The 12,500-nt window shown below is 55.0% G+C and overlaps 2 protein-coding genes across 7 annotated transcripts in view; one reads left to right on the top strand and one right to left on the bottom strand.

Annotated features, from left to right (window-relative positions):
• Nucleotides 1-2,115: 2,115 nt before the first annotated feature.
• On the top strand, nucleotides 2,116-7,607 carry LOC105419133 (uncharacterized). Of its 5 annotated transcripts, none has more exons than XM_029827496.1 (8): nucleotides 2,117-2,408; nucleotides 2,534-2,689; nucleotides 2,757-3,092; nucleotides 5,633-5,956; nucleotides 6,026-6,091; nucleotides 6,271-6,345; nucleotides 6,754-6,794; nucleotides 6,864-7,607. In XM_029827496.1, exons 1-8 carry the CDS (start codon nucleotides 2,348-2,350, stop codon nucleotides 7,083-7,085), a joined length of 1,281 nt encoding a protein of 426 aa, XP_029683356.1. In that variant the 5' UTR covers nucleotides 2,117-2,347; the 3' UTR covers nucleotides 7,086-7,607. The 5 variants fall into 5 exon arrangements, with proteins under 5 accessions (XP_029683355.1, XP_029683356.1, XP_029683357.1 ...); XM_029827497.1 differs by having other exon boundaries at nucleotides 2,117-2,689; nucleotides 6,864-7,001; nucleotides 7,050-7,607; XM_029827495.1 differs by having other exon boundaries at nucleotides 2,116-2,689; nucleotides 6,029-6,091.
• A 354-nt stretch (nucleotides 7,608-7,961) lies between these two features.
• LOC101062438 (cullin-associated NEDD8-dissociated protein 1-like) overlaps nucleotides 7,962-12,500 on the bottom strand; it is an 11,278-nt gene continuing 6,739 nt past the window's right edge. For both annotated transcript variants that reach the window (XM_029827479.1, XM_029827481.1), the window contains 6 exons: nucleotides 9,364-9,539; nucleotides 9,197-9,292; nucleotides 8,846-9,015; nucleotides 8,612-8,776; nucleotides 8,406-8,513; nucleotides 7,962-8,261 (listed from right to left, as the gene is read on the bottom strand). In XM_029827479.1, the coding sequence (XP_029683339.1) occupies nucleotides 8,037-8,261; nucleotides 8,406-8,513; nucleotides 8,612-8,776; nucleotides 8,846-9,015; nucleotides 9,197-9,292; nucleotides 9,364-9,539 (940 nt within the window). In that variant the 3' untranslated portion in view covers nucleotides 7,962-8,036. The remainder of the gene's footprint in view (nucleotides 8,262-8,405; nucleotides 8,514-8,611; nucleotides 8,777-8,845; nucleotides 9,016-9,196; nucleotides 9,293-9,363; nucleotides 9,540-12,500) is intronic.

Genomic DNA, 12,500 nt, shown 5'->3' with positions numbered 1-12,500 from the left:
AAAAGCGTCTGATTGAGAAGGTGTGAAGCTTCACTGATGTTCGCTGAAGCTCAAGGGCCCCTAACCCTAACCCCAACCCTCTAACCCTAACCCTAACCCTCTAACCCTAACCCTCTAACCCTAACCCTCTAACCCTGACCCTCTAACCCTAACCATCTAACCCTGACCCTCTAACCCTCTAACCCTGACCCTCTAACCCTCTAACCCTGACCCTCTAACCCTGACCCTCTAACCCTCTAACCCTGACCCTCTAACCCTCTAACCCTAACCCTCTAACCCTGACCCTCTAACCCTCTAAACCCTGACCCTCTAACCCTAACCCTCTAACCCTGACCCTCTAACCCTAACCCTCTAACCCTAACCCTCTAACCCTGACCCTCTAACCCTAACCCTCTAACCCTCTAACCCTGACCCTCTAACCCTCTAACCCTGACCCTCTAACCCTAACCCTCTAACCCTAACCCTCTAACCCTGACCCTCTAACCCTAACCCTCTAACCCTAACCCTCTAACCCTAACCCTCTAACCCTGACCCTCTAACCCTAACCCTAACCCTCTAACCCTGACCCTCTAACCCAAACCCTAACCCTCTAACCCTGACCCTCTAACCCCAACCCTCTAACCCTGACCCTCTAACCCTAACCCTCTAACCCTGACCCTCTAACCCTAACCCTCTAACCCTGACCCTCTAACCCTAACCCTCTAACCCTCTAACCCTAACCCTCTAACCCTAACCCTCTAACCCTGACCCTCTAACCCTAACCCTCTAACCCTGACCCTCTAACCCTAACCCTCTAACCCTGACCCTCTAACCCTAACCCTCTAACCCTGACCCTCTAACCCAAACCCTAACCCTCTAACCCTGACCCTCTAACCCTAACCCTCTAACCCTGACCCTCTAACCCTAACCCTCTAACCCTAACCCTCTAACCCTAACCCCAACCCTTTAACCCTAACTCTAACCCTCTAACCCTAACCCTCTAACCCTGACCCTCTAACCCTGACCCTCTAACCCTAACCCTCTAACCCTAACCCTCTAACCCTAACCCTAACCCTAACCCTCTAACCCTAACCCTCTAACCCTGACCCTCTAACCCTAACCCTAACCCTCTAACCTGACCCTCTAACCCTAACCCTCTAACCCTGACCCTCTAACCCTAACCCTCTAACCCTAACCCCAACCCTTTAACCCTAACTCTAACCCTCTAACCCTAACCCTCTAACCCTAACCCTCTAACCCTAACCCCAACCCTTTAACCCTAACTCTAACCCTAACCCTAACCCTCTAACCCTAACCCTCTAACCCTGACCCTCTAACCCTGACCCTCTAACCCTCTAACCCGTAACCCTCTAACCCTAACCCCAACCCTTTGACCCTAACTCTAACCCTCTAACCCTAACCCCAACCCTTTAACCCTAACTCTAACCCTAACCCTCTAACCCTCTAACCCTGACCCTCTAACCCTCTAACCCTAACCCTCTAACCCTGACCCTCTAACCCCAACCCTAACCCTAACCCTGACCCTAACCAGCCCACTTTACTGATGTCAAGCAGCAGAGCTGGACCACATCATCACCAGTGTGGACCAGTCACCGCCTGGTTCGTGAGCACTGGGCGGGATGAGTTCCTGACAGCTTTTTAAATCCCAACGTAAACACGCTACAGTCGGTAACATCAACGCCGAGATGATCCTTCCAGACGGATCATCTCGGCGTTCAGAACCGCCTGCCTGGACCACTGAACATGACCCTGTGTGTGTGTGTGTGTGTGTGTGCCCTCCCTCCATCAAAGCCCTGATCTTTAGCAGATCTTCTGCTGATCCCAGTAATCACGCAGACATCCAGCGATGCTCCCTGTTGCTCTTGGAGCAGAAGATGCAGCTTCCAGAACCATCAGATCCCAGAGTCAGACCCCTGAGGGGGTCAACGATGTTATTAGTCAGGAAGACTGACTCAGATTTGAGGTTTTAACCTGTAGCACCAACAGCTTCAGGATCCTGTCTGTGTGTGAAGGTGTAGCAGGACAGACGGAGAGACAGGAGATGTCTCAACTTCACCCAATCTGGGAAATTGTGTCACAAAACCTTTCGTCAGTTTCCTGATTTGAGTTCACTTCCTCCTTCAGGAGGAACCAGAACCCAACAGGACTCTGGAGCACAGATTCAGCTGGAATTTCCCAGTTGAATTTCACCTCCAGTTGCTGGTGGGAGCTGCTCATAACTGGTGAAGGTATCGTTTCAATACACCTTCAAGCCAAGACCAGACAAGTTCCTGCATTTGTCATTAGGAGAGGTTGACGAGTGTCACCACGGAAACCAGGAGCGAGGCTGTAACTGACTGCATGGCGGATGTTGCTGGGTGGCAACTTTGGTTTGAGTCCTAAAAAGGGTCGACGTGGATCTTCAGCAGGTTATTTGTGGCTTCACAGCTGGAATTTATGCTGAAGCAGAATGATGTCATCTTTATAAAAGGAGAGCAGAATGATCTGAAACAGATCCAGGAAACAGGTTTGCTTTTATTCTTTGATGACATAGGTCAGAACCTCCACCTTTCTGCCCCCACGATCGCTCACTTCCTGTGGAACAGCAGCGGTTCTGACACACAGATGAGACGTTTCGGAGGGAACGCAGCAACTGTTCAGAGATCCACGATGAAGAGCCTCCTCCTGCTTCTCCTCTCACTGCTCACAGGTAAGAAGATGATAGAGAAGCCACGTTTATTCTTGTTTCTCAGACCTGTTGCTGCCCTGATGGACAGTTCCTCCCAAATCTTCAGGCTCTGACAGCGCTGTAGTCAGGGGGTTTAAGGGAGGATGGCTGGAGTTCACCAGCTGGTATCCTGACCTGAAGCACAATTACACCCTGATCAAGGTGAACGAAGCAGCCTTAAAGAGCTTCAACCAGTGGGAAACCTTCAGCAACCTCCGGCTGTATCATGACACCGAGAGGAAGGAAGTCAAGGTCGGCATCAAAGGTCCTTCCTGGTCCAGCAGACGGTACAAGATCAAGTTTTACCCAGAAAAACCCTCAAAGAGAGACGACGACCATGATGATGATGATGATGGTGATGAACGCACAGTGGACGTTAAGCTTGGTAAGAGACTCACGTTTCAACACTTCAGAAACTCTGCTGTTGCTACTGTAGCTGCTGCTGCTGCTGCTGCTGTAGCTGCTGCTGCTACTGTAGCTGCTGCTGTTGCTGCTGTAGCTGCTGCTGCTACTGTAGCTGCTGCTGCTACTGTTGCTGCTGCTGCTGTTGCTGCTACTGTTGCTGCTGCTGTTGCTGCTGTAGCTGCTGCTGCTACTGTAGCTGCTGCTGCTACTGTTGCTGCTGCTGCTGTTGCTGCTACTGTTGCTGCTGCTGTTGCTGCTGTAGCTGCTGCTGCTACTGTTGCTGCTGCTGCTACTGTTGCTGCTGCTGCTGCTGTTGCTGCTGTAGCTGCTGCTGCTGCTGTAGCTGCTGTTGCTACTGTAGCTGCTGCTGCTGTTGCTGCTGCTGTAGCTGCTGCTGCTACTGTAGCTGCTGCTGCTGCTGTAGCTGCTACTGTAGCTGCTGCTGTTGTAGCTGCTGCTGCTACTGTAGCTGCTGCTGCTACTGTTGCTGCTGTAGCTGCTGCTGCTGCTGTTGCTGCTGTAGCTGCTGCTGCTACTGTAGCTGCTGCTGCTACTGTAGCTGCTGCTGCTGTAGCTGCTGCTGTAGCTGCTGCTGCTGTTGCTGCTGCTGCTGTAGCTGCTACTGTAGCTGCTGCTGCTGCTGTTGCTGCTGTAGCTGCTGCTGCTACTGTAGCTGCTGCTGCTACTGTTGCTGCTGTAGCTGCTGCTGCTGCTGTTGCTGCTGCTGCTACTGTAGCTGCTGCTGCTGCTGTAGCTGCTGCTGCTACTGTAGCTGCTGCTGCTGCTGTAGCTGCTGCTGTAGCTGCTACTGTAGCTGCTACTGTAGCTGCTGCTGCTACTGTAGCTGCTGCTGCTACTGTAGCTGCTACTGTAGCTGCTGCTGTAGCTGCTGCTGCTACTGTAGCTGCTACTGTAGCTGCTGCTGTTACTGTAGCTGCTACTGTAGCTGCTGCTGCTACTGTAGCTGCTGCTGCTACTGTAGCTGCTACTGTAGCTGCTGCTGTAGCTGCTGCTGCTACTGTAGCTGCTACTGCTGCTGCTGCTACTGCTGCTGCTGCTGCTACCGCTGCTGTTGCTGCTGCTGCTACTGTTGCTGCTGCTGCTACTGTAGCTGCTGCTGCTACCGCTGCTGTTGCTGTTGCTGCTACTGTTGCTACTGCTGCTGCTACTGCTACTGTAGCTGCTGCTGCCACTGCTGCTGCTGTTGCTACTGTTGCTGCTGTTGCTGCTACTGTTGCTGCCACTGCTGCTGCTACTGTTGCTGTTGCTGCTGCCACTGCTGCTGCTGCTGCTGTTGCTCTGCTGCCGCTGCTGTAGCTGCTGCTGCTGTAGTTGCTGCTGCTGTACCTGCTGCTGCTGCTGTACCTGCTGCTGCTGCTGCTGTACCTGCTGCTGCTGCTGTAGCTGCTGCTGCCACTGCTGTTGCTGCTACTGTTGCTGCTGCTGCTACCGCTGCTGTTGCTGCTACTGTTGCTGCTGCTGCTACTGTTGCTGCTACTGTTGCTGCTGCTGCTACCGCTGCTGTTGCTGCTGCTGCTACTGTTGCTGCTACTGTAGCTGCTGCTGCTACTGCTGCTGTTGCTACTGCTGCTGCTACTGCTGCTGCTACTGTAGCTGCTGCTGCCACTGCTGCTGCTGCTGCTGCTACTGTAGCTGCTGCTGCCACTGCTGCTATTGTTGCTGTTGCTGCTGCTGCTGCTACTGTTGCTGCTGTTGCTGCTGCCACTGCTGCTACTGTTGCTGCTGCTGTAGCTGCTACTGTTGCTGCTGCTGCCACTGCTGCTGTTGCTGCTACTGCTGCTGTTGCTGCTGCTACTGTTGCTGCTGCTGCTGTTGCTGCTGCTACTGTTGCTGCCACTGCTGCTGCTACTGCTGCTGTTGCTGCTACTGCTGCTGCTGCCACTGCTGTAGCTGCTGCTGTACCTGCTGCTGCTGCTGTACCTGCTGCTGCTGTAGCTGCTGCTGCTGCTGCTCTGCTGCTGCTGCTGCTACTGCTGCTGCTGCTGCTGCTGCTGCTGTAGCTGCTGCTGCTACTGCTGCTGCTGCTGCTACTGCTGCTGCTGCTGCTGCTGCTGCTGCTGCTGCTGCTACTGCTGCTGCTGCTGCTGCTGCTCTGCTGCTGCTGCTGCTGCTACTGCTGCTACTGCTGCTACTAACCATTTAATCCCAGCCTTTTTTACCTGGTCACTCTTGATGACTCCATGCAGTCCTGTATGCTGCTCTGCCTTCTACTACACTATGCTGATCCTTTGGTCGGTGCTTCAGAGCTCAGTCCCCCCCCCCCTCCTGTGGGCTCTGGTTCTTCCACCTCCATGCAGGGTGTGATGTTCACTCTGGGCAGACCAGCCTGATGCCAAACCTGCTTCAGCGTTGCTACATGGATGCTCTGCTAATCCCCTTTTTTCAGAGTGAAATAATAATCCCAGTTTATCTGATGGCATCTTCCTCAACACTCGATCGCACCGTCCAGACGCCGTCGTCAGTCGCGTGCAGGTGACGGAGTCTTGGCTCTTTTTGCAGGAAGCCACCTAACGCAGACTCAAACAGTTAGAAGAGCAGCTGGAGCAACGGTCAGGTGTGTGTATCCGAACCAAAACCCCAGGCACAGCCTCTTCTTCTGTAAGGAGAACAACGACACCTGTGAGGAGATCTTAGGAACACAATCTCCCAGGAAGACCAACGGCTCCTTCACTCTGGAGAAGACCAGCCGCGGCTTCAACATCTTCATCAGCCGCGTGTCCTCGCGTGACAATGGCGTGTACTGGTGCGCAGAGAAAGGCGTCGCCGTGCGAGCAGCATTCCAGAAGATCTCCATCCAGGTGGAGGATGAGGAGAGCAGCACAGGTGAGAACACAGGTGTCAGACACACAACTGGTTGTTTTAGTCACATGACCCTTCACCCTCTCTCCTCAGCAGCTCGCACTCGTCCCACCAGCGCGTCGACTGTCCGCCCTGTTGAGAAAGACCCCGCGACAAAAGGTTGTCATGGAAACGTTTATAACACACTATTAAAATACAACACAGGAACAAGAGCTCATGTGCTCGTCTGCTGGTCCCAAGGCTGGTTTGGACCAGCCCACTTCCCTTCCCTGGTTTGGTGGCGTTGGTCCCTGCTAACGCACGATTCTGACAGAAGCTTGTGGTTTCTGCTCCTCCAGGCGACTCCTGGCTCCCTGTCCTGATGGCACTCACCTGTGGAGCGCTGCTGCTGATGTTGCTGCTCCTCTACAGATGTAAGACGCTTCCCAACCTGCAGCCGTTCTGTCTCAGAAAATGAAATATTTGAGAGCTTCGTCCACCCTGAGACCAGTAAACCGGCCAGGGATGGGTCCTGGGTCGACACCAACCCCCTCCTCCTCCTCACTGTTGGACAAGCAGCATTTTAGCTGCATCAAACTGGAAAATACAAGAATTTGGCTGTTTATGATGCATGATTCCATCTCACCGACATCACAGACAACCTGTTAATTATAATTGAACACATCTAAGACAACAAACCGTCCCCAGGTCACCTGCCAGGCGGCCGCTGACGCCGGTGTTTGGTGACTCTCAACCTTTACTCACTCCAGACGAGGCTGCTCCTCACAGATCACAGCGATTTAAACGATGTGTCAGAAGTGAATTCACCTTTTTCCTGCCAGGGTTAAAAAAGAGCCGGAATAAAGAAGAGAGCACCCCAGAGGTAGGTAAACAGCACCTTCCACCCAGAAAGAAGCTCCTGTTATAACGGAGTTATTCATGTTTTATGTAGGAAGCTGCCTACGAGGAGATACAAGAGCGCCCCCACACGCACGATCCAACAACTGCAATGAAGACCATTTACGTCACAGCCGGTTTCCCCACAAACCCCCCTGCTGCCTTTAACAAGAGCCAAGAGGGGGCCAGGCAAGGGGCCGCGCACGGGGCCACGCATAAGGCCACGCACGGGGCCCCGCACGGGGCCGCGCACGGGGCCGCAGACGCGCTTCCTTAGACTGTTCTTACACCTCACAATTGCTGCCTAAAGGCCCAGAAGCATTAATTTAAATACGGAGATACTTTCCGGGCAAAGTAATAATATTCCAGTAAATATGATTTAACTTATCACAACCTGATTGTTAGAATATTTGTGAGTTGCGTTTTTTTCCTTGTGACACAAATGACTAACGTTTGGAAGATATTACAAACTATCATGTTTCTGTTATTGCAAGATAAAAAATAATGTGTTGATTACTCACCCCAAGATTGATTACAAACTCGAGACATAATCGGGTTATTCTGCTTAAATCTCACCTAAGTGAGAAAGATCTTAAAAAGTTTTGTTTAAACTTTGTTCACCTGCCAGGAAACGTGTGCAAGTCGAAGTTATTCGTTTCTAATTAATCTAATTGCTTATCGCGTGAATTTGTTGCATTTTTACACATACACATCAATTATTTTCTTAAACTGCTGATTTTATTTTGAATATTTTTGAGACTCGCCTAAAAGTTTTTAGCAATAAAGTTAATTGAAAGTTTCTTCTTCTCTGAACTTCTACGGCGGTAGCGAGTTATACCGGCTCACTACCGCCACCTTGTGGTCCGCGGTAATAACTGCAACGGCTTACAGTCTACATGAAAAATATAGAAAAGACTAATAATACTAATAATACGAACTGCCTTTGTGTTTACACTATATAGAGTGTATATGTGTGAGTGTGTATATTAAGAGTTTATACATGTCCACGTCAGACAAAGCAGGAATTCCACGACAAATTTCATCACTTGTTAATCGTGACAATAATGTTGCAACATCCGTGTTCTAATGTGCATCCCATCATCAGAACCTTCCTGAGCAGATGCTGCAGACGCTCGTACGAACATCCGGTGTCTCACAAGTTGAGGTGTTTTTTTATTTATTTATGTAAGAACATTAAATCCATTGTTGTATAAAACATTAGGGTCTTCTAGCTCGTATCCATGGTGCCTTCAGGGCCTCCTCCCTCTCCACCCTGGATGCTCCAGTAGATGGAGGCCATGTCCACGTTACTCCTGATCTGGCTGGCGAATTCAGCCATGCTGGGGCTTCTCTCCAGCTCAGGCACAGCCAGCAGGGCGGCGACAGCACGCATGGCTGAACGGCGCAGCTCTCCCTGCTTCTCAAACTCTTGCTTTACAGAGCCGGCTCTTACCTGCAGAGGTGGAGTCACAGGTTCATTCACACCTGTACGCACCACTGGATTCTTACAAAAGAGCTTAATAGTTCTAACGAAGCTACGTTTGCATTACCAGTCCTGTTAGGGTTAGGGTGTGTTTCCTGTGGTTCATCTTGTTACCTTGGTCATGCAAGTGGCCTTTAAAGGTTCTATCAGTCTGTCCACTCTTTGAAGAACAGCAGCAGGACTCAGCGTAGCCAGTCTGGCTAGCATCAGGAATGTTAGCATCTACACACACACAAGGAAAATGAGTGAAAGATTCACACGAAGCTTTTGGTGTCACACTAATTCTGTCCAATATTCAGTGCTGAGTGATTTCTGGCCACCCTGATGTCGTAGTGATCCTTGAGTCCTTCCTCCACATGATCCAGAAACTGCAGGACGTCCAGTGCGTCCAGGCAGCTGTCCAGAAGAGTGTACATACACTCAAACGCCGCTTTACGGAGATCCAAACCGTCGTCCACCGTGTGCTTGAACGGGCCCATCTCCACCTGCAGGACTCAGGTGGAATTACACGTGTGGCGCAGACACCAGGACAGAGCTCGACGTCACACACTGACCTCTCTGATCAGCTCCTTCCTGACCCGGGTCTCCTTATAGAGGAGGGGCAGCACTGTTGCTAGGAGACCACGGATCAGAGACGGTTTATTGTGCGCTGCAGAGTTAAACATCACCAGCGCCGCTCGCCGCACATTGATGTCCTCGTCCTGCAGCGTCTTCAGGAAGTCACCTGATGGACAGAAGACAGCGTGAAGACCACATCTCCAGGCTGGCAGCGCATTTACCCCTCAAGTCCTGACTGTGAACAAAGATTTATCTTTCATTTAAGAACAAAAACAGTCAAAATTCAAATGGAAAAAAGTGCTGTGTCATATCTGGTGACACGTGCGTTTCTCCCCGTGGGGCCTGACCGATGCAGCCGGCGAGCAGAGGGTCCACGGGGGCAGGATGGTCCACAACAGTGAACTTCACCGCCGTCACCACTGAGCTGCGAGCCAGAGGAGAAGCTGAGGAGGAGGAGAACGAAGCTCAACGTCAGCCTGCAGGTACGGGGGACGAGACGTCCTCGGGCTCCTACCAGCCTCCAGCTGCTGTCTCAGTTTGGGAAGCAGCCGTGCTGCGTTCACGAGCGTCAGTTTTCCCAGACACTCGGCCACCAGGTTCCTGGTCCCCTCCTCCTGACACTCACAGTTCTGGAGCAGCAAGGTCCAGATGGAGTCCACGTAGGGAGACAGACTGGAGCCGGGACAGGCACTGAGAGAGGAGCGAGAGTCGTGACCTCCAGGAGGAGGAGAGGGGAGGAGGAGGAGGAGGAGAGGGGAGGAGGAGGAGAGGGGAGGAGAGGGGAGGAGGAGAGGGGAGGAGAGGGGAGGAGGAGAGACTGGAGCCGGGACAGGCACTGAGAGAGGAGCGAGAGTCGTGACCTCCAGGAGGAGGAGAGGAGAGGGGAGGAGGAGAGGGGAGGAGGAGGAGAGGGGAGGAGAGGGGAGGAGGAGGAGGAGAGGGGAGGAGAGGAGGAGAGGAGGAGAGGAGAGGAGGAGAGGGGAGGAGAGGGAAGGAGGAGAGGGGAGGAGAGACTGGAGCCTGGACAGGCACTGAGAGAGGAGCGAGAGTCGTGACTTCCAGGAGGAGGAGAGGGGAGGAGGAGGAGGAGAGGGGAGGAGGAGGAGAGGGGAGGAGAGGGGAGGAGGAGAGGGGAGGAGAGGGGAGGAGGAGGAGAGACTGGAGCCGGGACAGGCACTGAGAGAGGAGCGAGAGTCGTGACCTCCAGGAGGAGGAGGAGAGGAGAGGGGAGGAGGAGAGGGGAGGAGAGGAGAGGAGGAGGAGAGGAGGAGAGGAGGAGGAGAGGGGAGGAGGAGGAGAGGGGAGGAGAGGGGAGGAGGAGAGGGGGAGGAGGAGGAGGAGAGGGGAGGAGGAGGAGAGGGGAGGAGAGGGGAGGAGGAGAGGGGAGGAGAGGGGAGGAGGAGAGACTGGAGCCGGGACAGGCACTGAGAGAGGAGCGAGAGTCGTGACCTCCAGGAGGAGGAGAGGAGGGGAGGAGGAGAGGGGAGGAGAGGGGAGGAGGAGGAGAGGAGGAGAGGAGGAGGAGAGGGGAGGAGAGGAGGAGAGGAGGAGAGGAGAGGAGGAGAGGGGAGGAGAGGGAAGGAGGAGAGGGGAGGAGAGGACTGGAGCCTGGACAGGCACTGAGAGAGGAGCGAGAGTCGTGACTTCCAGGAGGAGGAGAGGGGAGGAGGAGGAGGAGAGGGGAGGAGGAGGAGAGGGGAGGAGAGGGGAGGAGGAGAGGGGAGGAGAGGGGAGGAGGAGAGACTGGAGCCGGGACAGGCACTGAGAGAGGAGCGAGAGTCGTGACCTCCAGGAGGAGGAGGAGAGGAGAGGGGAGGAGGAGAGGGGAGGAGAGGGAGGAGGAGGAGAGGAGGAGAGGAGGAGGAGAGGGAGGAGGAGGAGAGGGGAGGAGAGGGAGGAGGAGAGGGAGGAGGAGGAGGAGAGGGGAGGAGGAGGAGAGGGAGGAGAGGGGAGGAGGAGAGGGGAGGAGAGGGGAGGAGGAGAGACTGGAGCCGGGACAGGCACTGAGAGAGGAGCGAGAGTCGTGACCTCCAGGAGGAGGAGAGGAGGAGGGGAGGAGGAGAGGGGAGGAGAGGGGAGGAGGAGGAGAGGAGGAGAGGAGGAGGAGAGGGGAGGAGGAGGAGGAGAGGGGAGGAGGAGGAGAGGGGGAGGAGAGGGGAGGAGAGGAGAGGAGGAGAGGGGAGGGGAGGAGAGGAGAGACTGGAGCCTGGACAGGCACTGAGAGAGGAGCAAGAGTCGTGACCTCCAGGAGGAGGAGAGGAGGGGAGGAGGAGAGGGGAGGAGAGGGGAGGAGGAGGAGAGGAGGAGAGGAGGAGGAGAGGGGAGGAGGAGGAGGAGAGGGGAGGAGGAGGAGAGGGGAGGAGAGGGGAGGAGAGGAGAGGAGGAGAGGGGAGGGAGGAGAGGAGAGACTGGAGCCTGGACAGGCACTGAGAGAGGAGCAAGAGTCGTGACCTCCAGGAGGAGGAGAGGGGAGGAGGAGGAGGAGGAGAGGGGAGGAGGAGGAGAGGGGAGGAGAGGGGAGGAGGAGAGGGGAGGAGAGGGGAGGAGGAGAGACTGGAGCCGGGACAGGCACTGAGAGAGGAGCGAGAGTCGTGACCTCCAGGAGGAGGAGAGGAGAGGGGAGGAGGAGAGGGGAGGAGAGGGGAGGAGGAGAGGGGAGGAGAGGGGAGGAGGAGAGACTGGAGCCTGGACAGGCACTGAGAGAGGAGCGAGAGTCATGACCTCCAGGAGGAGGAGAGGGGAGGAGAGGGGAGGAGGAGAGGAGGAGAGGAGAGGAGAGGAGAGGAGAGGAGAGGAGAGGAGAGGAGAGGAGAGGAGAGGAGAGGAGGGAGAGGAGGGGAGGGGAGGAGAGGGGAGGAGGAGAGGGGAGAAGAGACTGGAGCCTGGACAGGCACTGAGAGAGGAGCGAGAGTCATGACCTCCAGGAGGAGGACAGGGGAGGAGAGGGGAGGAGGAGAGGGGAGGAGCAGAGGGAATGAGGAGAGGGGAGGAGAGAAAAGGGGAGGAGAGGAGAGACTGGAGCCTGGACAGGCACTGAGAGAGGAGCGAGAGTCATGACCTCCAGGAGGAGGAGGAGAGGGGAGGAGGAGAGGGGAGGAGAGAAAAGGGGAGGAGAGGAGGAGAGGAGGAGGAGAAACTGGAGCCTGGACAGGCACTGAGAGAGGAGCGAGAGTCATGACCTCCAGGAGGAGGAGAGGGGAGGAGGAGGAGGAGGAGAGGGGAGGAGAGGAGCAGAGGGAATGAGGAGAGGGGAGGGGAGGGGAGAAAAGGGGAGGAGAGGAGAGACTGGAGCCTGGACAGGCACTGAGAGAGGAGCGAGAGTCATGACCTCCAGGAGGAGGAGAGGGGAGGAGAGGGGAGGAGGAGAGGAGGAGAGGAGAGGAGGGGAGAGGAGGGGAGAGGAGAGGAGAGGAGAGGAGAGGAGAGGAGAGGAGGGGAGAGGAGAGGAGAGGAGAGGAGAGGAGGGGAGAGGAGAGGAGGGGAGAGGAGAGGAGAGGAGAGGAGAGGAGAGGAGAGGAGAGGAGAGGAGAGGAGAGGAGAGGAGAGGAGAGGAGGGGAGGGGAGGAGAGGGGAGGAGGAGAGGGGAGAAGAGACTGGAGCCTGGACAGGCACTGAGAGAGGAGCGAGAGTCATGACCTCCAGGAGGAGGAG

This window comes from Takifugu rubripes, chromosome 19 (assembly GCF_901000725.2).
Source record: "Takifugu rubripes chromosome 19, fTakRub1.2, whole genome shotgun sequence".
Classification (NCBI taxonomy): Eukaryota; Metazoa; Chordata; class Actinopteri; order Tetraodontiformes; family Tetraodontidae; genus Takifugu; species Takifugu rubripes.
Note: the sequence above shows the minus strand (reverse complement) of the source record. Positions and strands in the feature narration are given on the sequence as shown.

Coding starts and splice junctions, on each gene's coding strand:
- LOC105419133 (XM_029827494.1), top strand. CDS start 2,437: ATGCTGAAGCAGAATGATGTCATCTTTATAAAAGGAGAGCAGAATGAT. Junction 2,690..2,756: donor TCTCCTCTCACTGCTCACAG/GTAAGAAGATGA, acceptor CCTGATGGACAG/TTCCTCCCAAATCTTCAGGC. Junction 5,957..6,025: donor GGATGAGGAGAGCAGCACAG/GTGAGAACACAG, acceptor CTCTCTCCTCAG/CAGCTCGCACTCGTCCCACC.